This window comes from Trichophyton benhamiae (assembly GCF_000151125.1).
Source record: "Trichophyton benhamiae CBS 112371 chromosome Unknown contig01293.0, whole genome shotgun sequence".
NCBI lineage: Eukaryota > Fungi > Ascomycota > Eurotiomycetes > Onygenales > Arthrodermataceae > Trichophyton > Trichophyton benhamiae.
This window is the reverse complement of record NW_003315113.1, coordinates 562,285-589,494: the sequence shown is the minus strand read 5'-3', so window position 1 is coordinate 589,494 and position 27,210 is coordinate 562,285. Positions and strand designations below refer to the sequence as shown.

The following is a 27,210-nucleotide window of genomic DNA, read 5'->3' as shown; positions in this document are numbered from 1 at the left end:
TGAGATGTTCTCGAGACTTATCCGGGCCCGTGGCGTCGCCCAAGTTGGCAGACAGCCCTCGACACAGCTGTTTCGCCGCTCTGTGACCACCGACGCTGCCTCCGCCCACGCGGAGGATATTCCAGTTGTACGCATCCCAGGGCTGCCAATTGAGCGGATACATGCTGGTAGAAAGAGTGCTAATTATTCATTTGCGGGATTACAGGAAGATGACAAGCCCTTCTCAGTCAAGCTCTCCGACGAGAGCTTCGAGACTTACGAGCTCGACCCTCCTCCATACACCTTGAAGACAACCAAGAAGGAGCTCAAGCAGATGTACTACGACATGGTATCGATAAGGTAAAGATGCATCAGCTCTCTTTGTGCGCTAAGTATGGGGCATGTCTAACTTTTAACTTCTTTCCCCAGACGTATGGAGATGGCCGCGGATCGACTTTACAAGGAGAAGAAGATTCGGGGATTCTGCCACTTGTCAACTGGCCAGGAAGCCGTCGCTACCGGTATTGAGCACGCCATTACCCCAGATGATAAGCTCATTACTGCCTACCGATGCCACGGATTTGCCATGATGCGCGGTGGCACCGTTCGCTCGATTATCGGTGAGCTGCTTGGTCGCCGTGAGGGAATTGCCTACGGAAAGGGAGGATCTATGCATATGTTTGCTAAGAACTTCTTTGGTGGTAACGGAATTGTCGGTGCTCAGGTACCCGTTGGCGCTGGCCTTGCCTTTGCTCAGCAGTACAACGGTGAGGCAAATACCACCATCTGTCTGTACGGTGATGGAGCCTCCAACCAGGGCCAAGTTTTCGAAGCTTTCAACATGGCTAAGCTATGGAACCTCCCCGTCATATTTGGCTGCGAAAGTACGTTTCAGATCGTGTTTTATCCATTCCTTGGTATGTTGTGCTGTGGCCGTATTAACACTTTTGACTTATAGACAACAAATACGGAATGGGAACCGCTGCCAACCGCTCTTCCGCTCTAACCGACTACTACAAACGAGGACAGTATATTCCCGGCATCAAGATCAACGGAATGGACGTTCTTGCCATCAAGGCTGCCGTCCAGTATGGCCGCGAGTACACTGTCAGCGGTCAGGGTCCTCTTGTCTTCGAATACGTCACCTACAGATACGGTGGTCACTCCATGTCTGATCCCGGCACCACCTACCGTACCCGTGAGGAAATCCAGCGCATGCGCAGCACCAATGACCCTATTGCAGGACTCAAGCAGAAGCTTCTTGACTGGAACATCACCTCCGAAGAGGAGCTCAAGGCCATTGACAAGGATGCCAGATCGATGGTTGATGAAGAAGTTGCTATTGCCGAGAAGATGCCTGTTCCAGATGCTACTCCGCGTATCTTGTTCGAAGACATCTACGTCCGTGGCAGTGAGCCCAAATGGATGCGTGGCCGCACCGCTGACGAGACCTTCTACTACTAAATTACGTACATTCGCACCTTCACACAGAGACTTCTTCCGCCTTCTTTCCTACTCCTCAATTCCCTTCCCCGACCTTTTCTCTTTACACCTTGGGTTGTCGTGGCTCATCCGGCCTTCCCTTTGTGCTGTACCACTGGTTCTTTTCTTTTTACGTGTGTAATTTAGATTCAAAATAGCGCCCTATGAACCTTTCCCCGTTTCCTTCCTCACCATCCAACCACCCCTTTCCCACTTCTCTATGCCCCCATTTTTACATCTTCCTCCACCACCATGATATATACACCTACCATCTCATCTACCGTGTACTTTTTTGATTCTTGATTACCACATAGCTACTCAAATGGGGATTAGAGCAGGAACAAATGCTGAATTAGATCCTTGATCGCTCTTCATATCTATTTGAGTCCTAATCCTAACCTTGTCCCATCCAGACCAACCAAGCCACCAGCCAAACCGCTCGCTAACAATTAACTAATGTTCCGACAAACAACAAGAGGATTAAGAATAAAGAGAAGAAACGATGGTAGAATTGGGCCGTGATACTAAATTTCTCTGGTCCAATCTTCTCCATCTGAGCCCGTTCCAATTCCAGTTCCAATATACAAAAGGAAAACATGATATAGAAGGGAAAATAAGGTAAGCAAGGGGGAAAGGAAGCAGGAAGAAGGAAGCAGGAAGCTAGCAAGAAAACAAGGTCTAATATCGTCCCCCATTTTGGCACACGATCGCAATCGTGGAAAGCAGTGGTGTGTAGTTTTATAGGTACAGTTGTCCATCATGATTTTTCATGGCGTTAGAATGAAAAAAACAAGTATGGAAGCAGAGAGGAAACGGTCGCTAGAAGAACGAGACAAAGCAATTTGATCGTAAGATGTCAAAAGGGGCGAGGAAGGGCGAGGAGGAGAGAAGAGAAAAAGAAGGGGAAAAAAAGATGAAATCCTTAAGGCAAACCAAAGTCCTTCCAAAGAAATGTAAACCAGACCCTTGAAAGAGAAAAAGTGAAATACGATGATAGGATAAATAGCCCCTTTAATGTATAACAGCAGAGATAGAAAAAAGAGATCCCGATGAGTATATGGCATATAGATGCAAATAGGAGGAAGGAAAGTGTAGGATGAGAGAGATAGGGGTGGAAGAGAGTAGAGCAACAAAGCAAAAGGAAACGCCCAGTCCAAGCGGTAAGTAAAACCCAGTTTTTTTATCGAGGTATAAGCGTAGAAAGAGCCACATTCCATATGCAAAGGACAAGGTGATGGGCAAATACCAATATCACCAGGTGACCAAAATAAAAAAAATAAAAATAAAAATAAAAAATAAAAAATAAAATAAGAACGAAATAAAAATCGGCATAGAGGGGAACTCAGTCAAATCATTTCATGAAACGCTGGTCATTCAACAGGCTGAGAATCATTTCTTGCGTTCGCTGCACTGAAGTAATTTTTTCTTCGAGTTGCGAGCGTTCCTTCTCCAACTGCTCACGAAATTCCGCCCGTAGCTCAGTGCGGATCTGGTCTATGGTTGAGACCGATATGGACTGGGCCACGGCAGATGCAGCGGCAGAGACATCAGCCATATAAACATCTGTTAGGTTGCCGTTAGCAGTAGGGGCTCCGCTAACGCCGGTGACAGGTACGCCTGGATTAGCTGGATTGGAGCCACGAGCACCAGGGCCGCTTTGATGAGGGTGGTGTTGTTGGTGGGTATCAGTTATAGAGACAGAGACGGGGACAGAAGGGGAATTGAAAGGCCGGCGGGTAGAAGAGTTCTCAGCAGCAGACATTAGCATGGCGGTGGAAGGAGAGAGGTTTGGATTTCGAGATATGGCTGTCTTGGGAGTATTGTTGAGACGTGAGATGGCTTTCAGGGTGGCTGCGGAGACATTATTGGGATCTGCCTGTGGAGAGGACGAGGAAGGATTGCTAGCCGTGGGCGCGAGGAGATCCGGGGTGCCAGCATTAACAGGGTGGGCATGAGGGTGTTCTGCACCATTGTTGGTAGGAGTGCCATTGAACATGGTTCCAAATCCCATGGGCAATTGTATCTCAGCTTGCTGCTGCTGGGGGGTATGCTGTTGTGACTGCTGTTGTGACTGTTGTTGTGTAGCTGGAGGTGGTTGAGGAGTAGGGGGTTGGTGATTCGGGGTATCGAGGTTTGCAGGATCAACTGCCATAGACTTCCTTTTTCGACCTCTCTTGCCCTGCTTTGCGCTTATTCTTTCTGTCTCTTGCTGTTGAAACCGTCTCCAGACCGGGACCCATGCATCTACGGCGGCACTCCAAGCGGCGTCTGCCTGGTCGTCCCCGCGTTTCCCACCCATGCCGTTCAAAAACTTGATGCGTTGCTGTGTGACGAATTCGACTTTCCGACGGACGCTGTGCCATGAATATGGATGACCCTCTATCCGGTTGAATTCCAGAGTTATAGCCATCCACCATTCACAGAGCTTGTTACGCTCGCCAAAGGTGTCTGCGTGACGATTACATATTTCGAATAAAGCGGTTTCTTCGCGAGTTGTAAGGCGTTTACCATGTTTCCGCGGTGCGTTGCCTTCAAGAACTGCTATTTCGGCATCATTTTCTTCTTGTGAAACGGTTGCGGGTACTGAAACGGGTACAGAGCGCTCCCAAGCCGGCTGGGAGGCTGAAGACTGTTGTGACGGTTGAGGTTGTGCTTGTTGTTGTTGTTGTTGTTGCTGCTGCTGCTGTTGCTGTTGCTGTTGCTGCTGAGCTGCTGCTGCCGCGGCCGCTGCTTGTTGTTGCTGAGGTTGGGGGGCGGGCGTTTGGGTATGTCTTTGTTGCTGCTGATGTTTTCGTTTTTGGCTCTGGTGCTGCGCCTGCGCATGTACATGTTGCTGTAAGCTGTGTTGCTGCTGAGCTTGCTGCTGGTCTTGGTGATGTTTTTGCTGGGGGGTGGGTTGGGTTTGCGGCGTTTGGTGTTGCTGTTGCTGTTGCTGTTGTTGCTGCTGCTGCTGCTGCTGAGCCTGAGCCTGCTGCTGCTGTTGAACTTGTTGTTGTTGGTGTCTCTGCCGCTGATGGTGATTTTGAATATGTTGTTGGTGTTGGAGATGTTGTTGCGGTAATTGGTGAGGATGTTGCTGAGACTGTGGCTGTGGATGTTGTTGCTGGGAGAGAGAGTGAGTCAACTGATGTGAGTGTTGACGAGATAGAGCCTGTTGTTGCTGCTGCTGCTGTTGCTGTTGTTGATGGTGCTGTTGCTGCTGCTGCTGCTGAGTCTGTGGAAGAGTTTGATGAGGTTGTTTCTGCTGCGGGATATGATGCTGCTGTTGTTGCTGCTGCCGCCGTCGAGCAGCAGCCTGATGTTGCCCATGCCCGTCATGCGGTCCCCGTACGCCCGATAAATGAACCTCCTGCCCATGCAACACAACCTTCCCGTCCGCGTCTTGGTCCGTAAACGGGTTCTCCCTCAGGCTGGGGCTCTCGGACGTCGTCACGTCTCCACCACTATGTGGATGCGGCTGTTGCTGCTGCTGTTGCTGATGGTGCTGATGGTGCTGACTCGGATGATGATGCTGTTGCTGCGGCTGCGGCTGAGGTGTCGGTACCGGCTCATGGTGCGGCGTCGGGATGGGATAGTTGACAGCAGCAGGCTGGCGGAGGGTCGAGATGGGCGGGAGAGGAAGCGCGCTGCTCAGCGGCCTCCCTGGCGCCGCGTTCAGCCATTGATTGTGGCCCTGCTGCTGCTGCTGTTGCTGGTGCTGCTGCTGCTGGTGATGCTGCTGACGGGATGAGAGGGTAGGACCTGGCGGGGCGGTAGGGTCGACAGCCCAATTGAACATGTATAGAGTCGTGGACGGGACGAGCGAGAGCGACGAGACGCCAGCGGCGAAGGCAAAAAAAGGGACGGGAAAAAACAACAAGCACAACAAGAACAGAGAAACGGGGCAAAAAAAGAACGAGGAACCCCCGGCAGGGAGAGGGAAGAAAGAGAAAAGAAAAGGGAGAGGGCGGGAAGAGGACACTTTGGGCGGGCTCTCGAGCTGCTTGAACTTGTCTGCGTGTCCTGGACGGCTGCTCGTCGGTGTTTCTTTTGGCCTGGAGGAGTTGAAACTTCGCGATGTTCTTCGTTATTTTTTTTTTTTTTTTTCCTGTTGGCGGCAAAAAAGTGTCAAGGTAAGGTTATTATTAAAAAAATATGGAGTCTGGCTCTGCTTCGTCGTCTCTTCCGCTGCTTCGACTCTGGGTTCCCCTTCTGTTTTTCTTCTTTGCTTTTTCCTCCCTGTTGTCTGGCTGGCGGTTCGTCTTGCGTGTCTTTTTGGGGCTTCTTGCGTCTCAGGCACGGCAGGCGAAGGTCGTCCAAGGGCACAGCAGAGGGACAGCGAGGGCGAGAGGAGCGGGAGCAGGGCTCGAGAGGCGACGGTGATCGAGCGATGGATGCCAGTCGAGGGAAAAAGACAAAATAGAAGCGTCTCTCTGGGCTTTTTCGTCCTTCTTCTCTTTTTCCCTTCTTCTTTGCTTTTTTGCGCGACGGTGGGCTTATTTGCTTTTGCGAACGAAGGGCCCCTGGTACTGTACGCACGGCGAGAACCGTTGAGCTTGTGGTCGGCTCGGGCTGGCTGGCTGGCTGGCTGTCTGCCTGGCGCTGGCTCTGGCTCCGGTCGTCTGCTCGAGTGGCCGGTGGGCGAAGTTGACGTTGGCGGTTGGAGGTTGAGGTTGAGGTTTTGAGGTTGGCGTTGTTGATGTTGTTGTGGTCGAAGAAGTTTCGCTCTGGCGCCGCCAAAAAAAAGTCATGCTCAGCCCAAGAGACGGACGGGCGACAGTAAGCGGGAAGGTCACTGCTACGTGCTGAGCCACCGCGACACAGCAGACGGACGAGATGCCAGAGCCTGAGAGCCTTTAGGGGGAAACAGACAGGCTGGCAGAAAGGAGGCTACAGAATGGGCTGGCTAGACAGCTGGGAGAGCGAAGAGAGAGAGAAGATAGAGAGAGAGAGAGAGAGGCAGGGGAGGAAGGATGCTATGGTACATGTCCTCGTTCTGTCTAGAATGATAGGTCTATATAGGTAGTAGTATTATTACAGGCAGGCGGCAGACCTCAGCGCCGGCGAAGGTACCACGCAAAGGCAGCGCCTCCGATGGTTTCATTGAAGGGGGTTGGCACCTCTGCCCGGCCAGGGCGAGCCACGGGATGGCGCAGGTAGACGGCCGCGCAGATGTTGTGGTTGACCTCCAGGTAGCGTGGCACAAAGGCGAAGGGGCTCATGTAGTCGCGAGGCCGCCAGGGGGTAGCATACGGCTTCGTGCTGTCGATGGGGTTTTCGTGGATCTCTTCCAGAGCGAGCTTGAGGGCTTTCAGGTCAGCGGGAGAGTAGTCGGCCAGCTCGACGTCGGACAGGGACGCTGCGAGATCATCGATTTCGCTGGAGGCCTTGCTATCTCGGCTGGTTTGGTTGTTGATGTTGTCGTTGTTGTTGTTAGTGGTGGTGGTGGTGGTGGTGGTCGTCGTCGTCGTAGTAGAAGTGGTATCAGCATTAGGAGTAGTAGATGAAGGAGAGGGCGCAGTGGGTGATGCGGAAGATGATGGCTCGGTGGCAGAGGATGGTGATTCAGTGTTGGGAGCGGCCTGTTCTGCTTTCCTAGCAGCGGCCCTTTTTGCAGCTTCGGCTGCCCGCTTGGTATCCTCGTCTATCATGTTCTTCAGAGCGAGGAACTGGGCCTCCAGGTTGTCTGTCATGGTCGTGGTGGTAGATGACCGCGAGAGCACCTGCTTGACGGACCGCTGGAAAGCACGGATGGCCTGCCTTCTTTTGGCCGGGAGCAGGTCCCCCGACGATGTCATGATCCCCTTGGCTCCAGAAAGCAACTCCTTCAACATCTGCCGTGGGTCTTCATCCTCTTTGCCCTCCTCCTTCTTTTGTTCCTTGTCCTCGGCCTTGGTCTCCTCTGTCTTGGTTTCCTCGCCTTCCCCTTCTTTCTCCTCCTTCGACTTTGCGCCCATCCGTCGTCTGAGACGGCCGGCACGGCGTAGACTCTTGTCCTTGGGTGCTCCAGTAGCATACATCACTCGCTCAGGGTCAACCTGGAACATGTCTCCGGGGTTCAATAGATACCCAGGATATTGCATCTACCGTCACATTTTAGCTGCTTGAAATGCACATTATTGCTTGTAAAAGGAGCCAGGAGACCAACCTTCTTGCCATTGACCGTTACGCCTCCGTGGATGACAAACTGCCTTGCCTGTCTGGTACTGCTTGCAAACATAGCACGGAATATAGCAACGTCCAATCTTCTTTCCAGCGGTGCAAATGTCATCAGCATGTATGGCGTGTCCGGGACTTGACGACCGTCTTCTCTACCCCCCTGGTCCATCCCTGAGCCACGGCCAGCTGCGTTTTTTGAACCGTCGTTGCGGGCAAGATCAAAGGGGTCCATGGGCACAACTGCTCGGAGCCGGCGAGAGAACATGCGCTCCCATTGACTCTCCCGGACCTGCTCACCATGGTATCCGCGGGCAAGCGACTTGGCCGACCATTTCTGCTGGAAGAAGGTCCTTGACTTTGTGAACGGGAGGCGGACTTGCGTGATGTTGAACAGGTTGTACTTGCTCCAGGACTGGCGGATTTTCTATCGTTGCCCATGAAGAAAGAAAAAAACGAGGGTTAGCAATCTAGCCATTGCACACCAGAGAGGGCTCAGAAGGGAAAAAACAAACCGGTTTCCGGAGGTAGCTGGTCGCCTTGTTCCTCATCGTGACGTCTGTCTGCGTGTATCTTCCTGTCCGGCTCCTGGTATCCTCGTCGAACGTCGCCTGCTGCGTCGTCCTTTTCTGCTTCCAACCCAGATAATCTTTTTTTTCAGCGTTGGAGCCCCGGCCGGTCACGGTCACGGTCACGTGTACTGTCTCGGTAAAACTATTTTTCCTCAATTACTAATAAGCTTTTGCTTCTGCTGCTCTCTAGCCAATCAGCGTCCTCAGCTCAAACCTCGCTTAATCTTAGTCATCTATCACGTGCCACTCTGCTCTATATAAACAGCCGCCGGGCGCCCGCCTTCTTCGAAATTTTTTTCTTCTCTTCTCTTTCTCTCTTCATACTTACCTTGTTTGGGCTGGCGCGATCAAAAAGGCGCTTCGCCGTGGAAAGGCTCCTACATTGCACAGCGTGGAGAGCCTTGCCACTCAACATCCTTCGGGGTTTTGACAGGCATATTCTTTGGCACCTCTCCTGGACTCAGGTCCTACCTTTCTTTTCATTGTCTCTGCGCTTTATGTGCTGTTGCAAAGAAGAGTTTTGGTCTTGGTTATATTGTTGAGGTATTCTGCGATATGTGCTGTGTTTTGACTCATCGACCGTTTGCTGCCCGAGAATCAATCGCCATGTATAAGCTAGGACGCCTGTTCGTGCGACACCACTCTACTGCCTCTGCTGCTTCCAGAGTGCCCTTAGCTTATACGCTGCACAAGCCGCGAGGCAGCACTTACCATGCCGGCCGGCCGCCCATCATCTTCATGCATGGCCTTTTTGGCAGCAGGAAAAACAACAGAAGCATGAGCAAGTCGGTTCTTCCCTTTACCATAGCCTGTTCCCCCGAGTGCCACTGCTGATAGCCTGTAGGGTGCTGGCCGCTGATCTGGGGACGTCAGTCTACGCTGTGGTATGTCATCGACCTTTGACATCCTTTGTTTAACGAGCCGTTGAGCGCCCTTTACTCTGACCATAAGAAGGATCTCCGTAACCATGGAGACTCCCTCCATCATCCAAAGCATGACTACACCGAGCTCGCCCTTGACGTGGAGTACTTCATTCACCAGAACAGCCTGCGAGATCCCATTCTCATCGGCCACTCCATGTATGCTCTAATCAGCATTACTCTCTCTAAAAAGCAGAGTTAACTAAATTTACAATTACTTAGGGGGGCCAAAACAGCCTTGACGCTTGCTCTACGCTCTCCTTCTTTAGTATCGAGTGTCATTGCTATAGATAACGGGCCCATTCGTTTGCCCCTAACCGACGACTTTCCACGGTACATCAGGGGCATGAGACATATCCAGTCCCAGGCTACTCCAGTCTCCTCCTTGTCCGAGGCCGATGCGCTCCTCTCACAATTTGAACCAGACCCTGCCATCCGTCTCTTCCTTCTCACTAATCTAACAAGGAAATCGGGCAAGGACCATTTGCACTTCCGCGTACCGCTGGATATACTCTCGTCCTCGTTGGATGCTCTAGGGGATTTCCCGTATACTGACCCTCGGAAAAACCGGTTCGAGAAGCCAGCCTTGATCGTCAGGGCAACAAGGAGCCATTACCTGCCGGATCACTCCAAGGAGCTTATGCAAAAGTTCTTCCCGAACTTGAAAATGGTAGACTTCGATTGTGGGCATTGGGTCATCACTGAGAAGCCACATGAATTTAGACAGAGTAGGTTTTTGATATTTTCCATGGTACCCCCAAGAGCTTGATACTAACGAACGTGGTGGTCCCTTTTCAGCTGCCGTCGACTTCCTACGAGACACTGTATTGTCTACATCCTAACTGATGTATATTGAGATTGGAGATTTGTTGTACATTAACCATAGAATACATACATATGTTATCTTGCGTCAAAGGGCCACAGCCTATCAGCTTTCTCGGGCGTCATCCCTTCCGCCTCCCCCAACTCCTCTGCAGACTCCATCCACTCTGCATACGCTGCCCTATTCGCCTCTTGAGCAGCATCCCATATCTCATTCGGCACCCAGCCATCAGATCCCGAGTTCAGCTGCATCGTAAGCCACGTTTTCAGTTTCTGCCTTGTTTCAAAGTCCTCATACTGTCTTGCATGTCTGTGCAGCTCTTCCTCGTCTGGGTCATATGGACAGCTTCCAGGCAGCCCCAAATCTGACCATAAGGACCGCAAGTCCAGAAGCTCTTGTCTAATGGCGGGGGCACCGTCTCTCCAGGTGGTAAAACAATAGTGAAATAGGCGGAAGAAGGTTGGGTCGAGCCGTGTTGCTGCTCGCATCTTGGGTACCTTGCCCTTCATAATAACGTCATACGTTTGGTGGCATATAGAAAGATCCTTTTGGAGCCGTCTCTCGTCTTCCGATTTCGCTTTCTCGGACTCGTCTGCTTCGGCTGGGTCCTGGTCGGCGAGCGAGGCAAAATCAGGGGTTCCGTGAACGTAGATGAATGCCGGTTCAATCGATGCCAGTTGCCAGTCAATCAATCCTGTAACTTTGGTTGGATCGTCAGGAGAAACATAGATATTCCTCTTGTGGTAGTCTGGATGTATCAGGGCTGGCGCCGCTGCTGTCTGTACTCGCCCATCCTCAATTAATATATTCATAGACTTTCGACACGCATCTATCAGGTCAGAATGTTCCTGGATAGTTCCACGGAATGGAAGTCGGTCATCGGCTGGTTGTTCTTTGGGTAGACGTGACAGAGCAGTATCTATTAGCCCGGCCGAATACTCCTTGAGATCTCTCCCTATGAAATCAATTGGTTAACTTCCTGGAATAACAGAATCAAAGAGAAGTCAACCATACATGGACCCCGGTTAATATTCAATCCTTTATAAATATCGCTTTCTCCAGCACCACAATTCCAAAAGAGGGGGCTGCAATACGGCCCTATACAAAAACCATTGTCAAATGGTATCTTTAGCTTTTCTTCAATAGGTGCATCAGCGAAGTATAAACTTCCATATGCCGGGAAATCAAGAGATGCCATCTCTCTAACCTGCAGTGAGAGCTCCTTGGTGCATTGCATGTGCTGCACTATATCCATTTCAGGCCAGTTTTCATGCAGATTGACACCATCAGCGTACTCTTGAATGATATATTCAATCCCAACTGGGTTAGATGGGTCATCACTCCAAAGAAGTATCTCTGGTATAGGAAGAGGAGTTTTTGATCGTACTTTCAACGGCAGTTAGAAGTAATTGCTAAGAATTTGCCATCTCAACTTACAGTATGCCACGGTTGCGACCTCCGAGTTTGTTGTAAGCCTTGGGGGCCCTGCAACAGGCGTTGGGACCTTAGCAACAGCTTTCTTGCCATTGTCTAAGGTAAAAATGAAGACTCGATTATATCCCCCCTCTTTCTTCTCGTAAGAATCAACTTTAGATGCTCCATGGTATATTTTCGCAACAGTGTCGCACAGAAGGGAGAAGTTGAATTTTAATAAACGTGATTGGCGCTGTAGCTCATCTTGATTCAACCATCGCCCGGTTGTGTACACGAATGGATACGACGCTTCAATGGGAACTCGTTAGTGATTTCATAGTTTAAAATCCAGTGCGTTGATGGGAGTTGAACCGGAGAATGGATCTAAATGCTCCATTGAGTTACTAGAGGGTGGCCTTGACTGTTGCTCCCGAATGCCGGAGCTGGTCAACGGGCGACACATCTTGTTAGGCAAAACAGGGCATGGTAGGCAGGGGTGAGTGGGTTGTGGTTTTGAATTGATAAGGGATGCGAGGCGGCTTGCCCCATAGCCTGCTCTCAATAGCATCTTGTCGATGGAATTTTAAGGAACATAACTATCTTCCAAGGTTCTCGTCAGGCTAAGTGGAGAATAAAAACTACACCCCAGGTTACCCAGGTGGAAATATGGCCAACTTCAAATAAGCTAATATGGGAGGGTGGGCTATTGCGGCTAATAAGGTTGACTAAGACGTGTCCCTGTGGGCATGAAAGAGGCTTCCGAATGAGGGCCGCGCGGCTATTTACTTCTACAAACCTTAGTTACATTAACTAAGCTGTTCTTAAGGACACTGACCCAGCCAGTGCCTGATAGCCACCACAGATGGAGTAAGAATTATCGGCGGATTATGATACCGCCAACATTAAAGAATAAAACGGCTAGGGTAGGGATTTGTTGTAAGTAGACCATGAATTATTCACAGTTGAATTATTATACCCGAACATAATATATCTTTATCTTTATAACAAAACGAGTCCAAACCTCGTATGGATTCAGGAGGATTGCATAGAAACGTGCCACCTGTCATTAGGGAGTAAGCATGACCATAAAAGTTCCCCAGAACGATCGTCCCACATAAAATATTCTATCCACACTTAATCATTCCCGGGACTTTGCCCAGAATTTCCACCAGCTTCCAAGCTGGAGCTTTCCATCTCGTTGGTGTATTCGCCAATAATATACAGGAACTCCGACAATCCAAAAGCCAACAACGGTAAGTGCTTGCAATGGTTCAACAAACACGGCTCGACTGAGCAGAAACAAACTCACGCAGCAGAAAATTATCGGCGTCGATATCCACGTTTTATAAGGCCGCTCTAACCGAGGCTCACGAATTCGAAGCACAATAAGTCCCAAGACCGTGAGAAAATAAAAGGAATAACCAGCTACCCCGTAAAAAGTGACAAGGGTCTTGAATTCACCAATAAGGATATAGCACATGCAAAGTACCATGTTAAAGGTCATTGCATATATTGGGGTATATCCGATACCAATGTCATCGCCGAACATTCGCGCAATCGTCTTTTTAATAAAGGAACGACGTTGTAAGCGCCCTGTCATAGGATTTGACGATTCGCTAAGCCCAACCCTGCAAAATATAGATGGAAAGTAACCCTCTTTACCAGCTGCATATATCAATCTACCACTTGTAAAAACTGAGGCATTCAGAGCCCCGATACAGCTTCCAGATACAACAAGGGCAAGGGCAGCGGCTCCAATGGGACCGAACACTTTTGCTCCGAAATGCACAGCAATGGTATTGGTACCGGAGATTGTGGATGCTGGTAGAACCAGAACGTAGGAGATATTTGCAAGTACGTAGCATATTATCATAAGTGGCATGGCGGTGTGAATTACACGGGGCAGATCGCGACCCGCGTTTTTGAATTCCCCGGTTACATAGTTTGTCTACTATATCGTTAGCTTCAAATCGATGCAGCAAAGGAAGTTGTGGTACGACGTACATTCTCCCATCCATCAAAAGCCCATAGACCAGAGTACAAGGCCACAGCCCAGCTGGATATACTTGTACTGGTACCATCAAACCAATTTTTCGTCTTCCATTCCTTATTAGGGTTTCCATCATAAGACAAGCCTGTGACCGCAGCAACAATGCCAATAATAGTAACCGCAAGTAGTGCAATAAATTTGAAGAACATGAAGAGGTTTCCGACGCGGGTGCCCACTTTCGTTGATATGCAATTCAGCAGAGTAACGGCGATAATGCCAGCCAACGCGACAGCTTTGGAGATCCAGGGATTAACAGAGTCAACCTTTGTGCCAACTATCGCTTCAACAATATATTCACCGAATATAATCGATATTATTGCGTTGGACCCTGGCTTCAGAACGAAAACCGCAGTCCAGGTAAAAAGAAAGCCGGCCAGCTCGCCAAATATCTTTGAAAGATAGACCTGTGCACCACCGTTAAGTGGAATAGCTCCGCCCAGTTCTGCATAGCTTGCGGCTCCTGTCCAGGCAAGCAAGCCAGCAACAACCCATACAATGAGTGAAGCACCTGGAGAACCAGCATTGCTGTTGACCTGGCCAGGCGACGAAAAGATGCCAGATCCGATTATTAACCCGATAATCAGAGACAATCCATTTAGGTATGTCAATGTTTTGTGCCTCTCTAGTGATCCATCCCTTATACCACCGCCATGTTCCAGGGATACTGCTGAAGGCGCACCTAATGGCGCATACCCTCCGACTGTCTGAGAAAGGGGGAAAAGAGTAGTGCCGAAATCGAAAGCAGAAGAGACAGAATATGATCGGCCGTGGCCAGGGCGTGTGGGTTCGTATAGTTCGCCTGCTATAGGATCCTCATTCTCTAGGGAAGCGCGACGTGATGAGCCAACCCCGGATTCCGATGAGGATTGTGCTAGGTCGTCCTCCGATGAGGCGAGTGATGCCAACTCAAGAGAGTCTCTCATTGTATGTATTCAACGACCCATATAAAGAGGGAATAAAAAGCGATTTTGCGAAGGGATTGTAAAAGAAAAGACCGCAATGGATACCGCGGATTTTCTAGGAGGAAAGGGGGTGTGGAGAGCTTGCGGCCATAGTTAGGATGGAAGTAACTGGAGTAGAAGACGCTGCTATGCTGGCTTGCTAGACAATGCGAAAACTGCGTTAATTCATCAAATTAGTCGGCGAGGAAAGGGGATAATGTCTCGCGTCGAAAAACCTGGATGTTGAAAAGGGGATGCAGGCGTTAGCAAACAAACCTGGAGTTGAAGATCTGATCAAGCAGATTTCCCCTTCCAGCGATCGATAGATTGAAGTCCTTATCAAAATTTTGGCCAATCATAAACCAGATGATATTATGACTAAGCGGCCTTAATTCAAGGCACGTGATTCATCTTTATTGGAAGACCGCGGCAAAAAGGAGCCAGTTTGGAGAAACGAGATGTTGAAACGAAAGAATATCAAGGAGTCTGTTTTATTTTGTATAGCTATTGTTATTCTTTTCATGTTTCCTCGGCCCGTTCGTTTGTGTCGGTTCTCGTCTATCCCGCGACAATGTAATGTCAACTCTCAATTCCTGTCGGCGAATCGTCATCAACGTCCTCGAAACTCATCCACAACATCCCAACAGCCACCGAAGGGCCCGTCAGGCAAGCTATGGTTGACTGCTGCTGCTGTAGCTATTGCGGCTGGTGGAGCTGGTATATACACTCGTTCCCAGGGAGATACCTCTAGTACCACCCTGGACCCGGTTACGTTCACGAATTACGAACTTATTTCAAAGACTCCGGTGTCGTCAACCTGCAGCATCTTTAACCTGCGGCCGAAAAGGGAGGGAGGAATAAATGCAGAAGTCTACCAGGATGCTTTTGAAACTGGAATTTGGAGTGTACAATTCAAACAGCCTCAGCTGCAGGTTGGCCGAGACTACACCCCTTTACCTCCTTCAATGCAGTTTTCCTCCCTAGACAAAGGAAACGACACGTCCCTTCAATTCCTTATCCGAAAAGACGGCGAGGTATCGAGCTACTTACATGATCTTCAACCTGGCAGTATTGTGGAGATGCGCGGGCCCCAGCTAGGACTCGAGCTGACCCCGGATGTCCAAGAGATCCTTTTCATTGTGGGAGGGACGGGCATAGCCCCAGCTCTACAAGGCACTCACACGATCCTTAAATGCATGCGGCCAAGGGATGAAACAAGAATACATATCTTATGGGCAAACCGACGGAGAGAGGATTGTCTCGGGGGCCGTAGTGATACTGTCGGTTCTCAGTGGAGTTGGTGGTCAAAACTGTACCCTATGAACAAAACAATAGACCCGGGAGAAGACATAGAAGAACGGAGGAATTACGTTGTTGAGCAGCTGGACGAACTCAAACGCCTCTACCCCAAGAAATTCACTGTTGACTACTTTGTCGATGAAGAGAAATCACTTATTGGGAAAGATTCTATTATGAAATATATAAACTCAAGGGCACAGCATCCACTTGTGGGCCCAAGGAAGAAGAAACTGATCATTATATCAGGGCCTGATGGGTTTGTCAGCTACCTTGCTGGGCCCAAGATGTGGCATAATGGGCGGGAGGTCCAAGGGCCGCTGCGAGGTATTTTGAAAGAGTTAAATATCTCCGGCTGGTCAGTATGGAAGCTCTGAAAAGAGTCTTATACAACACTTGCAGATACTCCCGTCAATCTTTGGACCAGATGTTCAGTTAGCTATTTGTTAGTGAACCACTATGCGCTGGCAAAGTCGTTCAGATATTGAACCAACTTTTCCACATTTCCAAGTGAAACGGCGTTGTAATTGCTAGCTCGCATACCGCCGACGCTTCTGTGGCCCTTTAGCCCTTGGAGTAGGCGTTTCTCAGCGCCAGCAATGAATTCCTTCTCCTTCTCGGGGTCACCTCCATGGACCCTGAAGCAAACATTCATTCTGCTGCGAACACTTTTGTCTGGAACGACCTGATACACCTGAGGATACTTGTCGAGTGCATCATATAGAAGAGCCGTCTTCTTGTTTACGATATCCTCCTGGCCACTCACTCGGGCTTCGCCGTGAGTCTGGACAAGGCCGGCAATAACTTGACCAGCAATCCAGAGGGTGAATATCGGAAGCGTGTTGTATAGAGAGTTATTTTTGGCAGTTATCGCATAGTCAAAAACGATCGGTCCCGGTAGGCCGCCGATATTAAGCTGACGGAGCAAAGCCGGCGAAGGCGTGGCTGTATGAGGGGGTAGAAGGTCCTTTCGGACAATGACCAACGCAATACCCGTAACACCAATGTTTTTCTGAGCTCCTCCCTATAGACGGATAGTTGTATGTTAGCATTGGTGCAGGCCATTTTGTATTTTTTAGACAATAGAGAGGATATATGGTCACTTACAAATATGACAGCATATTTCTTGACATCTATCTTCCGGCTGAGGAAGTTAGAGCTCATGTCAGCCACAACCAGACGTTCGTCTTCCTCACTCACGCCCGGCGGATTCTCCAGAGATTTTGGGAAAGCTGGGAATTCAACTCCATCCACTGTCTCGTTATCACAGAAGTAAACCAATGCAGGCGCACTTTTTCCTCCCTCTGCCTTCGTTTTCGTAAGCTTCCATTCCTCTTCGGCGGGTATTTTTCCAAATTTCCCTCCATTCGCTTCTTTAGCATCAACAGCAACATTGACAAATTTCTCCCCGACCAGCCTCTTTCCCTCCTGTGCCGCCTTTGAGGACCACGATCCGGTGACAACATAGTCCAATTTCAGTTCTTCATCGACCTGCTTCTTCAATTCAGCAACAATCTTGGCCTCATCGTCGCCAAACCGAGTCGCAAGCTTGCGTCTTCTTCTCTCAATCCAGACGCTGACCAGATTTTGAACAATTGCGCTGAACTCGCCGGTTCCACCACCTTGGAGGAACAGTATCTCGTAGTTCTCTGGTATTTCGAGCAGGGTAGTTAGGTTCGCTTTGGTATCTGCGAGGATTTGGTTGGCGGCGGGAGATCGATGGGAGATTTCTCCTAGGCCCAGCCCGCTCTCATTATAGTTGACGAAGGCTTTTGCACCAGCCTCGACAACCGCGGTGGGTAGAGGAGCAGGGCCGGCGCCAAAGTAGGCGATTTCTGATCGAGAAGGCATTTCAGAGGTGTTTGTTTACTGTTGCAAGTTGGTAGTTGGGAATGATGACTCTAAGAGGCCTTTTAAATGCAAGGTGGGATGGTGCAATTCTAAACCCAACATCCATCATTAGTTATCTAGCGGGGCTTCTTATACCTATCTATGTATCTATGCGATTCACGGTCGATAGTGACCAGATGATGATTGGTCATACGGCCGTTGGGCCTTGGTAGTTGGACAAGAGTCTATCGCCATGGTCCTCTCCTGCTACTCTTCATCATTTATCCAGTTCCTCCAAGGTCCTTTTTTTCATGTGCAGGCGGCCGGCCGCTCCTTGCAAATTAATGGCTCTTTATCAGCTAGTGATTATAGACGGCAAATATCTACGTTTAGTCACCAATAGAAACTGCGAACTGTGTCCTTTAAAGTAAAAAAGAGTCCTCGCAATGAAGGGAGACTCATCGGCATTAGTTGATGCCCAGAAACAATCTCCCATTTCGTGCGCTCATTTGAGCAGCTCCAACCTTGCATCGAAGCAGCCAGGATGTTGCGCAGGGATCTCGCTATTTCTCCGATTTGACAATTGTCCCACTGCTACTCCGTAGGGCTGTGGCAAGTTTTGCCCCTGGTAGACAGTTACTGAATTCGCCGTACAGCCTCACAATGCGAAGAAACAGAGAGATCGAGAAAGATCAGGCCGTGAAGTCGCTTTTTCCCTCCTCCACTTTAATGCCAAAATGCCGAAAAATCCGGCTGATTACATAAGGACGAGTTCGGCTGAAAGAATTGCCGGAAAAAGCTTGTTTGCCGAGTTTGCATCCTTTGAGCCTCAGATTTCAATTTGCTGCTTTTTCATTCGATAAGAAAACCAGCAGAGGACAGCGAGAAACGAAAGACAGCGAGAGCGAGGGAGCAAGCAGGACAGCCGGAGAGGGCTCTCGGACGGAAGAGCTCTGATTAAACGAAGAGACTGCTACATGATGGCTGGTGTGATATCGCGAAGAGCCATGGCGAACGCCAGGAGGGCGTTTGCGTTTCCAAGTGCGAGAGCGCAGAGTCGTCGGCTGCAGTGCTTTTCAAGGCCATTATTAGCACACAGGCAATTCTCTGTATCGGCTAGGCTCTCATCGGCTGATGTATTCCATTCGCAACTTCAAGACCCTTCCTACGCCGCAATCCACTCCGCGATCAAATCGAATACCCTCGTTCCCCAAACCCTGACCGAGAAGATTGTCCAGAAATATTCTGTCGGCCTGGCAGAGGGCAAGTTTGTCCGATCAGGGGACTATGTTACCATATCGCCGCACCGCATAATGACACACGATAACAGCTGGCCTGTTGCGTTGAAATTCATGTCCATTGGAGCGTCCAAGCTGAAAGACTCGAACCAGATTGTGATGACCCTGGACCACGATGTGCAAAACAAATCAGAAAAGAACCTACAGAAATACGAGCAAATTGAACAGTTTGCAAAAAAACATGGCGTTGATTTCTACCCTGCTGGAAGAGGCATTGGGCATCAAATCATGGTCGAGGAGGGTTATGCTTGGCCAGGGACCTTGGTGGTAGCTTCTGACAGCCATTCGAATATGTACGGAGGAGTAGGATGCCTAGGGACACCAGTGGTAAGAACTGATGCAGCCAGTATCTGGGCCACTGGAAAGACCTGGTGGCAGGTGCCTCCGGTTGCAAGGGTGAACTTTACTGGAGTCTTGCCCAAAGGCGTTACTGGAAAGGATGTCATAGTGGCACTCTGCGGATTGTTTAACAATGACGAAGTTCTTAATCACGCCATTGAGTTTACTGGGTCAGAAGAGACCATGCGCAGCTTGGAGATCGATGATAGACTGACGATAGCGAACATGACTACGGAATTCGGAGCTCTTAGCGGTAAGATTCATCCTTTCTACGTATTAAATTGACGTAACTGGGTATAAAACTAATTCTATGTAGGTCTATTTCCTGTTGACTCTATGCTAAAGGGATGGTTACGAGCAAAGGCGACTACTGCAGCCATGTGGGGGTCAACTGTTCCGGATCTCCCTAGCACAGCCGCCACTAGATTTAACCATGAACTCCTAGAAGAGATGTTCGAGCAGCCTTTAGTAGCGGATAAGGGGGCTAAGTATGCCAAGCAGCTCCATCTCGATCTATCCACCCTTACCCCGTATGTCTCAGGGCCAAACTCCGTCAAGGTAGCAACACCCTTGGATGAACTCGAGGCTCAAAATATCAAAGTCGACAAAGCATATCTGGTATCCTGCACAAACTCGAGAGCTTCGGATATTGCAGCTGCTGCGAAGGTTTTCAAGGAAGTAGCGGAGAAGAACGATGGTAAAGTTCCAAAGATTGCGGATGGTGTTAAATTTTACATTGCAGCTGCATCAATTCCAGAACAACGCGCGGCGGAAGAAGCGGGTGACTGGCAGACTCTTCTCGAGGCCGGTGCAGAACCCTTGCCTGCTGGTTGTGGACCATGCATTGGCCTTGGAACCGGCTTGTTGGAGCCCGGGGAAGTTGGTATTAGTGCATCAAACCGTAACTTTAAGGGCCGAATGGGTAGCACAGAAGCAAAAGCCTACCTTGGTAGCCCTGAGGTCGTTGCTGCTAGTGCCCTGAATGGGAAGTTAAGTGGACCAGGATGGTACGAAAAACCCGAAGGCTGGAACGGAGTTGTCCGTGGAGAAGGCGAGGGTATTAAGGACGACGACCTCTTGACAGCCGAACAGGCTCTTGAAAAGGTAATTGGACAGCTAGATACCATGCTTCTTGATGCCGAAAAGTCATTTGGCGCTGAAGAACCACAAGGACAGCCAGAAGAAACCTCCACTGGCCTGACCGAGGTATACCCAGGTTTCCCTGAACGTGTCTCAGGGGAAATCATCTTCTGTGATAGTGACAACATCAACACAGATGGCATTTACCCTGGAAAATACACATACCAAGACAACGTCACGGTTGAGCAGATGGGCGAGTACTGCATGTCCAACTACGATACCGAGTTCTCTAAGGTATCAAAAGCTGGAGATATTCTCGTGACTGGTTACAACTTTGGTTGTGGAAGCTCCCGCGAGCAAGCTGCCACTGCTATTCTCGCCCGTAATATCCCGCTTGTGGTTGCAGGCAGCTTCGGCAATATTTTCTCCAGGAATAGCATCAACAACGCCCTCATGGGATTAGAAGTCCCTCGCCTCGTCAGCAGGCTACGTGAGACGTTTTCAGGGCAAGGCAAGCAGGCAACTCGACGAACCGGCTGGACTTTAACCTGGGATGTACGACGAAGCCAAATTGAAGTTAAAGAAGGCCCTGATGGCCAGAAATGGACGCAGAAGGTTGGGGAGCTTCCTCCGAACGTACAAGAGATCATCGCTCTTGGAGGTTTAGAGAAATGGGTGAAGAACTCCATTTCTGCCTCGTCTTAGGGCGTACTTTGTACAGATTTTTCATTATCTTTGATGTATACTATGATATAGTTCCCTCCCTTTTGTTTCTCTTTGGATATAGAAAAACGGATGTAAGCACTTACATTGGCGCTTGTCATTTGAATTTTAGATCCTTTCAATTATACGGTTAGATACTTGAATGATATTAATTCGCTTCCTGCACAACTATTCCACTTATTACTAGCATTTTCGTAGGAAAATAAATAAGCCCATATGTGCACAGTACATCCCAGACAGCATGGAAGAAGTGTCGTTAAGGGAAATAAAAAACAAAAAAAAAATTTTTTCTAGCATGTCTTGGTTTCGATCCAAGGTCCTCCGGGTTATGAGCCCGGCGCGCTTCCGCTGCGCCAACATGCTTAACTTGATGTGGTGGGACAAGCCTTCGTGCTAGTTAAGCCTTACTGACAAGGTTTACCTTGATCTGGAATAGTGTGGCCCACTCCCGCACTTCAGCCAGGATGATCCTCGAGTTGTATACAAAAGCTGCGATGAAGAGGAGGCTAAACCAGGCGGAGATGCTTGTGGAAGACGCTATGCACCTTAATATCTTACTTATGCTGGAATAAATAGTATTATTTTCTGTCCATTACATTATTCTCTCCATTTCACAAAGACTTCGTCTGTCCTAAATCTTTGCGTACATGTGGACTCTTCCAACGGTGTATGGAAGCCTGTCTTGTAGGCCAGGAGCCCAGCCTGCGCTATCATGATCCCATTGTCAATGCAGAATCGCTCATCGGTAGCATAAACGCTTCCGCCTCTATCTCGGGCCATGATTCCCATCATCTCTTGAAGACGCTCGTTGCAACCGACCCCACCCACTATTAGTACCTCCTTGGAGCCTACATGCGCCATAGCACGCTCCGTGATTTCCACCAGCATAGCAAACACTGTCTCTTGAAGAGAAAAACACAAATCTGCGCGAGTAACTACTCCGTCATCATCTTTGAGTGAGTCGATAGTTTCGACTTTTGCACGTCGAGCCACTTCAGCTGCATCCTTCTTCGCTTGCTCCTCGCCGCCCAGCCCATACGAGGCAACCAAGGCGTCCACTGTGGCCAATATACCCGAGAAAGAGCAGTCCATTCCTTTGACAGCATAGGGAATTTCAACGAGCTTTTTTCCTTTCTTGGCCAGCTGTTCAATGTTATATCCTGGAGCGGGGTCGTTGGAAATGTGTAACGTTCGAGCGAAGCGATCAAGACAATTTCCTACAGCTATGTCTAAAGTTTCGCCAAATATTCTATATCGTTGCGAACTATAAGCAATCACTTGGGTATTTCCTCCGGAGACGTATAAAACAATGGGATTTGTTGCGCCGGTTATGTAGCGACCCATCTCAATATCTGCAACTCGAACGTTAGCACCCGTTGTCCATGCCGAATGTCGAGGAAAGTGAAGGAAAGAAGGGAGAAAAAGGACAAGTAATACGTACGGCCGACACAATGATTAACGCCTACGAGCTCCTTCTCCCACAGTAAACTTAACATTCTCGCGGCCAGTGCAACGCATTGTAGAGGAGCACCCATCCCTGGGCCTTTAGTATAACATATGCAATCGACATCGGCCACGCCAATTTTAGCATCTATCAGGGCTTTTTTAACCAGGCTTACAATCCACTGGCGATGATGTCTAGCAGTATCCTTTGGTAAAAACCCTTCGCCTGGCGGGGATACATATGTATGCCGAACATTGGAGAGTACCTGGGGAGTGCCACCATCATCCGGGTGAAGTATAACCCCGACACCCAGCTTGTTTGCCGAGCCTTCTAGGCCGATGGCAATCATAGTAGCTTCGCTTTTGTCTCTTTCTTGTTGGACCGTAATCAGATATTGCACTCTCTTTCAAAGCGCACACCTTTCTAGATCGCCCCTTGATGAAGTGCCAGAACATAGGGCTATGTAGGTTTTTACACGCGCGGAACGAGGAAATCGAACTTATCGATAGGCTGTAGCCACGTGACTAATATAAGGTTTATTAGTAATAGGTAGAACGGCACCCGATGGGGGGAAGTTTATCCGGAAGTTTATCCGGCAAGCACAGACCCGACATATTGTTCACACACCCACCATCTGCCTGGACGACAAACAGACTGACATCCGGGCCTGTGTTGAGACACTGCCTACTTCTGAGGATAAAGGAGCAAGGTGGTGAAGTCATTGTTTTGTTCTTGTCTGTTCCCACCTTGTCAGTCTGCCCTTTTGCAGCATGTCTAGCCCGATGGACTTGTCAGGCAATGACCAGTTCAACCAGCTGTCAGATGACTTCTTGCTCTGGCTGAAGCGGAGCAGCCCTCATTTCAAAATGCATCCCGGTATACATATCGCTGATTTGAGATCTACCGGGGCTGGGAGAGGTATCTGTAAGTGATCTAATCCACATTGTTTGCAGGTAATTCCACACAAGGCCAGAAGACCCGTTTGTTTTGCTGACGTCTGACAACTAGGCGCCTCGCGGGACATAGCCGAAGATGAGGAACTCTTTGTCATTCCCAATGACTTGATCCTCAGCGTACAAAACTCAGAGGCAAGGAGCGTCCTGGGACTGGACGACAAGCAGCTCGGGCCTTGGCTTTCGTTAATCATAACCATGATCTACGAGTACTACCAAGGCGAACAATCGAAGTGGTATCCTTACTTCCGTATCCTTCCCTCGAGTTTTGACACGTTGATGTTCTGGACAGATGAGCAACTATCAGAACTCCAAGGCAGTGCTGTGGTTGGAAAGATTGGTAAGGCTGTGGCAGATGACACCATCTTGCAAAAAGTGGTTCCTCTGATACAGGCCAACTCTCGCTATTTCCCGCCCAGACCTAATATGCCTCCACTCAACTCACCTGATAGTCAGAATGCCTTACTTTGCCTTGCCCATCGTATGGGTAGCATAATCATGGCATATGCCTTTGATATAGAGAAGACCGACGAGGCAGATGAGGACACGGCGGAAGATGGCTATATGACGGATGATGAGGACGAGCCAGCCAAAGGCATGGTTCCTCTAGCAGATATATTCAATGCAGATGCACAGAGGAACAATGTAAGACTGAGTATCTTCAATCATCCACACCTGTTCTATACTAATTTTATTCCCTTGTTAATTTATAGGCACGTCTTTTCCAGGAGGAAGGTTCATTTGTGATGAAGGCTATCAAAAATATACACTCAGGGGAGGAGATCTTCAATGATTATGGTGAACTCCCAAGGGCGGATCTTCTTCGACGATACGGCTATGTCACCGATAATTACGCCCAATACGACGTCGTTGAATTTTCGTTGGATGCTATTTGTAAAGTTGCTGGTTTACCTGATGGCGAGCCTAGCCCTACTAACCCCCGGGTAGGTGGATAAGACCAGATATTATCTCCATTGCATGCTGACTTTTCTCATAGCTTGAGCTCCTGGACAACCTCGACATGCTTGAGGAGGGATACAATATACCTAGGATACCACGGAATGGAACCTTAGAGGACGCAATACCAGAGGATTTCCTTGTTCTGCTTCGGGCCTTAACTCTGCCTTTAGAGGATTTAAATCGACTCGGAGCAAGAAACAAGGCTCCTAAGCCCGAGTTTTCAGCTTCAGAAGCATCCCTGTTACGGACTTTGGTGACTCTTCGCCAAAGCGAATACCCAACGTCCGTCCAGGAAGATGAAAGTATACTTAAATGCCTTGAGCAACAAAACGGATATATCAATGACTCAATTCTTAACCGCAAGAAAATGGCAGTACAGGTAAGGAAGGGAGAAAAGGAAATTCTCACTCAAATTTTGAGCCTACTAGATACCCACTTGATGCAGTCTGACCAGAACGGATCAACGAAGCGCCCAATGACGGATGATGAGAAGAACTCCAAGAGACAACGACAACTTTGAGCGAACTACATCACTATACGCAGTTTCAGAATTGAAATATGGAAATCCAAAGGATAAAGTTTTCGAATTTTTTTGTCCTTGGTTCATTGGTTTTTTCGCTGATATAATAGCTCGCCTCCCAGAAGATTCTTATATGTACACAACGAACAAAGAGCATGACGTCCAGTTCAGCCTGGTCTGTTGCGAAGCTCTTAAAATGAAGAGGAAGTGCCATGGTGGGGAAACAGAAGTGCCTGTGTATAAATCATGGAGCGTGGAGGAGTGTGGATGCAGCATATAAGATGCCGAGGTGACAAAAAGGGGTGATTAAGGTGAGTGGGCAATTAACACAGTCTGTTAAGCTTTCTGTGCTATATTTGATGAGTTGGGATTGACATTATTATGACTGGGCGTAGGAGGTGCACCAGGCAACCGCCGACCATTGGGAACTTGCTGACCGTGGGCCTGTTGTTGGGCTTGTAGCTGAGCCTGGGTTATGGCTTGGTCCCTCGCCTTGGCCGACAGATACGCGCGATGTTGCATGATTTGGATATCGAACTCGTCTTTCTCATAAACGATATCCATGTCATCATCGTCACGATCATACTTGAACCGGTCGAGCTTAATAGGATCCACGCCATCCTTATTACGGAGTGCAAGGTTTCTGCGGTCGATGAGAACACGACCACCACGGCCTACACGCCGGCGGAACGATGGCGTGGGCCTACATGAATCATCTTCCGATGGACTAGACTGCCGAAGCGCTGACCACTGAGTTTCCAGCGATGGGCCACTGTGAATGTCCCGCATGCGTTCAGAGGTCTCAGAAGTAGGGGGTGTGGGTAAGTACTCATGCGTTATTGCCGGCCTGAACTCAGCCTCGAATCCTTGTGGTGTGGTTGGGGTAAGTGGTGCTCGAGTGATGTCTACATAACCCTCGTTCCACTTGGCATGTTTTGCAACGTTCTGCTTGATTTCTCGCAGAATATCGTTTTCCTTATCTGCTTGAACATCTTCAAGCAATTGCAGATCTTCGCCAAGCTGGCCAGTGCTGCGTGAAGGCACACGCAACTGCGGAACATTTGGCCGCTGGATAACAGGAACTTCTGTGGGTTTCTTCTTTGGCTGAACGTCCGAGTCAGTTATGCTGAAACAAAACCCGAGCACATCAGTTGTGGGCTTTACCTTCTGATTGATGAGATCTTCATCATCGTCCTTGATACCAAGTTTCCGCTTCATCTCCTTTACCTCACAGCGCTGCATGAACAGCTGCCTTTCAGCTGCGAACACTTCCTTTCGTCCAAGTTCACGTTGCTGGACCATGGCTATTAGAGTCCGGGCATCTTCTAGCTCTTTTCTCAGGCGTCTGAGCTTCTCAGCACTCTGTGCATCCCGGCCTCGCGTTTTCCGAGCCAGTCGGACTTCTCTACGACGGAAGCAAACATATGGATCACCATCATCAGTGTCTTGCCCGGTCTCAAACTGCAAAAGGATGTCAGCGAATGTTTCACGGCATGCTTGAGCGGGACGACTTACCTTTAAAGTTGGCTGCAAGGGCCGATTCCCTGAAGCTGTCCGCCGCGATTTCCAACTCTCATATATATCTCTTACAAAGGGCCTTAACTTTTCATGTATCATGCCATCGAAACATTCCTCCATTTCCGGGTATGATACTACAGGTGGATTATCGACAGCAGCAAATGGCTGTTTTGCCTGTGCTGTCTCTTCGAAGAAGCTCATCACCTCCTCGAATTGGTCCTCTGTACATTGTGTTGAGGCGTCCCGCTTCTGGTTCATTATCTTCAAAGCGACATCATCCTCCTCAACAAGATTATACCCGCACCCACTGCAGTCTTCTACGGTCGACGAGAATCGGATATACGTCGCCGGCTGCGAAAATACAGGCCTGTAGAGCGTGTCATACTGGACTGAGCTCTGGACAGTTTCGGGTGTCGGGATATGTGTCTGGGCTGCATTTCCAAACGCAGTGGCATTTATTGCAGCTTGCAAATGGAATTCCTAGTCATAAGACCCAGGTTAGCCAGGTTCTTCTACATGTTCAAACCCCAGCGTATAGTGTATAGGTGGTGTTTGCCCCCTATATCATCACGTGACGTCTCCCAGGCAACCCCTTGAAAATTTTGATCACAGGGAGACTTACAGTTTCTTCAGCTTTCTCAACGCCGGTTTCGATAGACTGTAGTGTAGTTTGCGGATCATCTTCGGTAAGATCAATCTGATCCTCTCGAAATATCGGTATCGGCTGCTTGGGGGTGAGCTTTTTCGGACGCGTAGCCCTCATCATCCCCCCAAGCCGTGACATGACTCTCGGATAGCGAAAATAGGCCCTCTCATGGGCATGTGGTGGCCCAAAACAGGTATCAAGCGATAGAGCTATTCATGAGCAGTAAAATGAGGGTTCTGTTGTGTAAATCGAGCGTCGTAGGGTCGAGATAGCGCCGTCGGGAATATG

The 27,210-nt window shown here is 49.2% G+C and overlaps 13 protein-coding genes and 1 non-coding gene across 14 annotated transcripts; 6 read left to right on the top strand and 8 right to left on the bottom strand.

The window, feature by feature from the left end:
* Positions 1-4: 4 nt before the first annotated feature.
* Positions 5-1,443, top strand: ARB_04164 (pyruvate dehydrogenase E1 component alpha subunit, putative; the record flags this gene model as incomplete). Its single annotated transcript, XM_003017239.1, has 3 exons — positions 5-339; positions 409-896; positions 938-1,443. The coding sequence occupies 3 exons, from the start codon at positions 5-7 to the stop codon at positions 1,441-1,443; spliced, it is 1,329 nt and encodes a 442-aa protein (XP_003017285.1).
* Positions 1,444-2,812: 1,369 nt separating this feature from the next.
* On the bottom strand, positions 2,813-3,760 carry ARB_04163 (uncharacterized protein; the record flags this gene model as incomplete). The annotated part of the gene is made up of 1 exon (XM_003017238.1): positions 2,813-3,760. The coding sequence occupies one exon, from the start codon at positions 3,758-3,760 to the stop codon at positions 2,813-2,815; it is 948 nt and encodes a 315-aa protein (XP_003017284.1).
* A 72-nt stretch (positions 3,761-3,832) lies between these two features.
* On the top strand, positions 3,833-6,125 carry ARB_04162 (uncharacterized protein; the record flags this gene model as incomplete). Its single annotated transcript, XM_003017237.1, has 5 exons — positions 3,833-3,907; positions 4,060-4,846; positions 4,871-5,014; positions 5,120-5,195; positions 5,246-6,125. 5 exons carry the CDS (start codon positions 3,833-3,835, stop codon positions 6,123-6,125), a joined length of 1,962 nt encoding a protein of 653 aa, XP_003017283.1.
* Positions 6,126-6,346: 221 nt separating this feature from the next.
* Positions 6,347-8,147, bottom strand: ARB_04161 (uncharacterized protein; the record flags this gene model as incomplete). Its single annotated transcript, XM_003017236.1, has 4 exons — positions 6,347-6,416; positions 6,514-7,523; positions 7,589-8,023; positions 8,082-8,147. The coding sequence occupies 4 exons, from the start codon at positions 8,145-8,147 to the stop codon at positions 6,347-6,349; spliced, it is 1,581 nt and encodes a 526-aa protein (XP_003017282.1).
* Positions 8,148-9,434: 1,287 nt separating this feature from the next.
* On the top strand, positions 9,435-9,857 carry ARB_04160 (alpha/beta hydrolase, putative; the record flags this gene model as incomplete). Its single annotated transcript, XM_003017235.1, has 1 exon — positions 9,435-9,857. One exon carries the CDS (start codon positions 9,435-9,437, stop codon positions 9,855-9,857), a length of 423 nt encoding a protein of 140 aa, XP_003017281.1.
* Positions 9,858-9,988: 131 nt separating this feature from the next.
* ARB_04159 (uncharacterized protein) lies at positions 9,989-11,166 on the bottom strand (the record flags this gene model as incomplete). Its single annotated transcript, XM_003017234.1, has 2 exons — positions 9,989-10,866; positions 11,022-11,166. 2 exons carry the CDS (start codon positions 11,164-11,166, stop codon positions 9,989-9,991), a joined length of 1,023 nt encoding a protein of 340 aa, XP_003017280.1.
* A 1,296-nt stretch (positions 11,167-12,462) lies between these two features.
* On the bottom strand, positions 12,463-14,297 carry ARB_04158 (uncharacterized protein; the record flags this gene model as incomplete). The annotated part of the gene is made up of 2 exons (XM_003017233.1): positions 12,463-13,272; positions 13,329-14,297. 2 exons carry the CDS (start codon positions 14,295-14,297, stop codon positions 12,463-12,465), a joined length of 1,779 nt encoding a protein of 592 aa, XP_003017279.1.
* Positions 14,298-14,773: 476 nt separating this feature from the next.
* On the top strand, positions 14,774-15,988 carry ARB_04157 (cytochrome c mitochondrial import factor (Cyc2), putative; the record flags this gene model as incomplete). Its single annotated transcript, XM_003017232.1, has 1 exon — positions 14,774-15,988. One exon carries the CDS (start codon positions 14,774-14,776, stop codon positions 15,986-15,988), a length of 1,215 nt encoding a protein of 404 aa, XP_003017278.1.
* Positions 15,989-16,068: 80 nt separating this feature from the next.
* Positions 16,069-17,462, bottom strand: ARB_04156 (uncharacterized protein; the record flags this gene model as incomplete). Its single annotated transcript, XM_003017231.1, has 2 exons — positions 16,069-16,635; positions 16,719-17,462. 2 exons carry the CDS (start codon positions 17,460-17,462, stop codon positions 16,069-16,071), a joined length of 1,311 nt encoding a protein of 436 aa, XP_003017277.1.
* A 959-nt stretch (positions 17,463-18,421) lies between these two features.
* On the top strand, positions 18,422-20,863 carry ARB_04155 (uncharacterized protein; the record flags this gene model as incomplete). Its single annotated transcript, XM_003017230.1, has 2 exons — positions 18,422-19,331; positions 19,395-20,863. 2 exons carry the CDS (start codon positions 18,422-18,424, stop codon positions 20,861-20,863), a joined length of 2,379 nt encoding a protein of 792 aa, XP_003017276.1.
* Positions 20,864-21,172: 309 nt separating this feature from the next.
* ARB_04154 lies at positions 21,173-21,244 on the bottom strand. Its single transcript has one exon. It is a non-coding gene; the product is annotated as a tRNA-Met (tRNA).
* A 34-nt stretch (positions 21,245-21,278) lies between these two features.
* On the bottom strand, positions 21,279-22,674 carry ARB_04153 (uncharacterized protein; the record flags this gene model as incomplete). The annotated part of the gene is made up of 3 exons (XM_003017229.1): positions 21,279-21,418; positions 21,529-22,233; positions 22,323-22,674. The coding sequence occupies 3 exons, from the start codon at positions 22,672-22,674 to the stop codon at positions 21,279-21,281; spliced, it is 1,197 nt and encodes a 398-aa protein (XP_003017275.1).
* A 421-nt stretch (positions 22,675-23,095) lies between these two features.
* ARB_04152 (uncharacterized protein) lies at positions 23,096-24,758 on the top strand (the record flags this gene model as incomplete). The annotated part of the gene is made up of 4 exons (XM_003017228.1): positions 23,096-23,249; positions 23,352-23,923; positions 23,992-24,222; positions 24,276-24,758. 4 exons carry the CDS (start codon positions 23,096-23,098, stop codon positions 24,756-24,758), a joined length of 1,440 nt encoding a protein of 479 aa, XP_003017274.1.
* Positions 24,759-25,094: 336 nt separating this feature from the next.
* On the bottom strand, positions 25,095-27,042 carry ARB_04151 (uncharacterized protein; the record flags this gene model as incomplete). Its single annotated transcript, XM_003017227.1, has 2 exons — positions 25,095-26,756; positions 26,899-27,042. 2 exons carry the CDS (start codon positions 27,040-27,042, stop codon positions 25,095-25,097), a joined length of 1,806 nt encoding a protein of 601 aa, XP_003017273.1.
* Between the last annotated feature and the right edge of the window lie 168 nt (positions 27,043-27,210).